The 1,295-nt window shown below is 38.1% G+C and overlaps 1 protein-coding gene across 1 annotated transcript in view; it reads left to right on the forward strand.

The window, feature by feature from the left end:
- The window catches only part of LOC107553825 (docking protein 2-like), a 25,884-nt gene that overhangs the window by 15,551 nt on the left and 9,038 nt on the right, over positions 1-1,295 (forward strand). Inside the window, exon 4 of the mRNA XM_016236128.1 lies at positions 105-207. Within this exon, the coding sequence (XP_016091614.1) occupies positions 105-207 (103 nt within the window). The remainder of the gene's footprint in view (positions 1-104; positions 208-1,295) is intronic.

Consider the following 1,295-nt stretch of genomic DNA (forward strand, 5'->3'; position numbering starts at 1 on the left):
TATATATATATATATATATATATATATATGTATGTATATGTGTGTGTGTTTATTTATTTTTTGCTGTATGGTTATTATAGGCTGTATGTTTTTGTTCATTGTAGATGAGCTGGACAGAGAGAGGAGCAGTGAGAGGAAACAGTTTACATGCTGAATCTGATGACGTCACGATGGCGGACAACACTCTCTACTGCAGCAGAGAAACTGGTAAGGAAGTGTACAGTGTGTACAAAACCATAAAATTACAACAAAATAGTTCCAAAACCACTAATATGAATGCATGCACACAAGACTAAAGTCACAAGAAGAGTTGCTTGTGGAGCTGTTCTGATGGATGAGCTGGTTTCAGAGATCTGGTGAAGTACCTTACAAAGGTCACTGCCAGTTTCTGTGAAAGATATACAAAAAATAGAACTAGAGGTAGATACTAAGCAATTTGGTGCACCGTCTCTACAAAGCTGACACGCTTTCGCGGAGATAGGCTTGTTCACTAGTCTGACACCTCTAGTTAATTTTGTGCTGTGAAAATATTGTAAACCAACAGCTAACTTCTTCATTCCTCTGTTACGTAGTGGAACATTGTGGCTCATCTTTGTTCTCTTGTGGTGGAAAAAAATATCACACAAGTGTCCGCCTTGTTTGCAGATTGACCACTATTTGTGTAAATGCGCAATATCCTGCTGTTCTAAAAGATTGTTCAGTGCCCCGTTTGACTTCCTTTTCATCCATTTTTATTTTTATGTCTTCATTAATGTTGGGTAAGTGCTGTTTGTTTGAAGGTTGGCATAGCGTACTGTTCTTTGTAACACTGGTTACTTTCATTTCATCTCATCTTTCATTTCATTTCATCAAATGTTGCAGTATTTGAGAACATTATTTTGGGAGTGTAGTTTGGCTCTTTTGCAATTATCTGAAATATTGATAGCAGCTGTGTATATTTCTTAACAGACCACGCACATATTTTCTCATTCAGACGTTCTTGTACGCCAAAGCCATATCTGATATCATCAATCAAATTCTGACCGATTTTAAAAAGTTGCCGTATTTGAGAATGTAAACACATGTACAGTTAAAACAGTTAACTCTGCATTGGAATTCTGGGATAAAAAAAAAATACACACACACACACACACGCACACGCACACGCACACACACACACACACACACACACACACACACACACACATCCGCACAGACACGTGTATAGACAACAGGTTCAGCAGAGGAGAGGCGAGGGTTTGTCCAGATGACCCTAAAAACACAAATGACAGAAAGAGTGATCAAATCTTCACACT

Source organism: Sinocyclocheilus grahami, unplaced genomic scaffold (genome assembly GCF_001515645.1).
Source record: "Sinocyclocheilus grahami isolate Dianchi unplaced genomic scaffold, SAMN03320097.WGS_v1.1 scaffold482.1, whole genome shotgun sequence".
Taxonomy (NCBI): domain Eukaryota; kingdom Metazoa; phylum Chordata; class Actinopteri; order Cypriniformes; family Cyprinidae; genus Sinocyclocheilus; species Sinocyclocheilus grahami.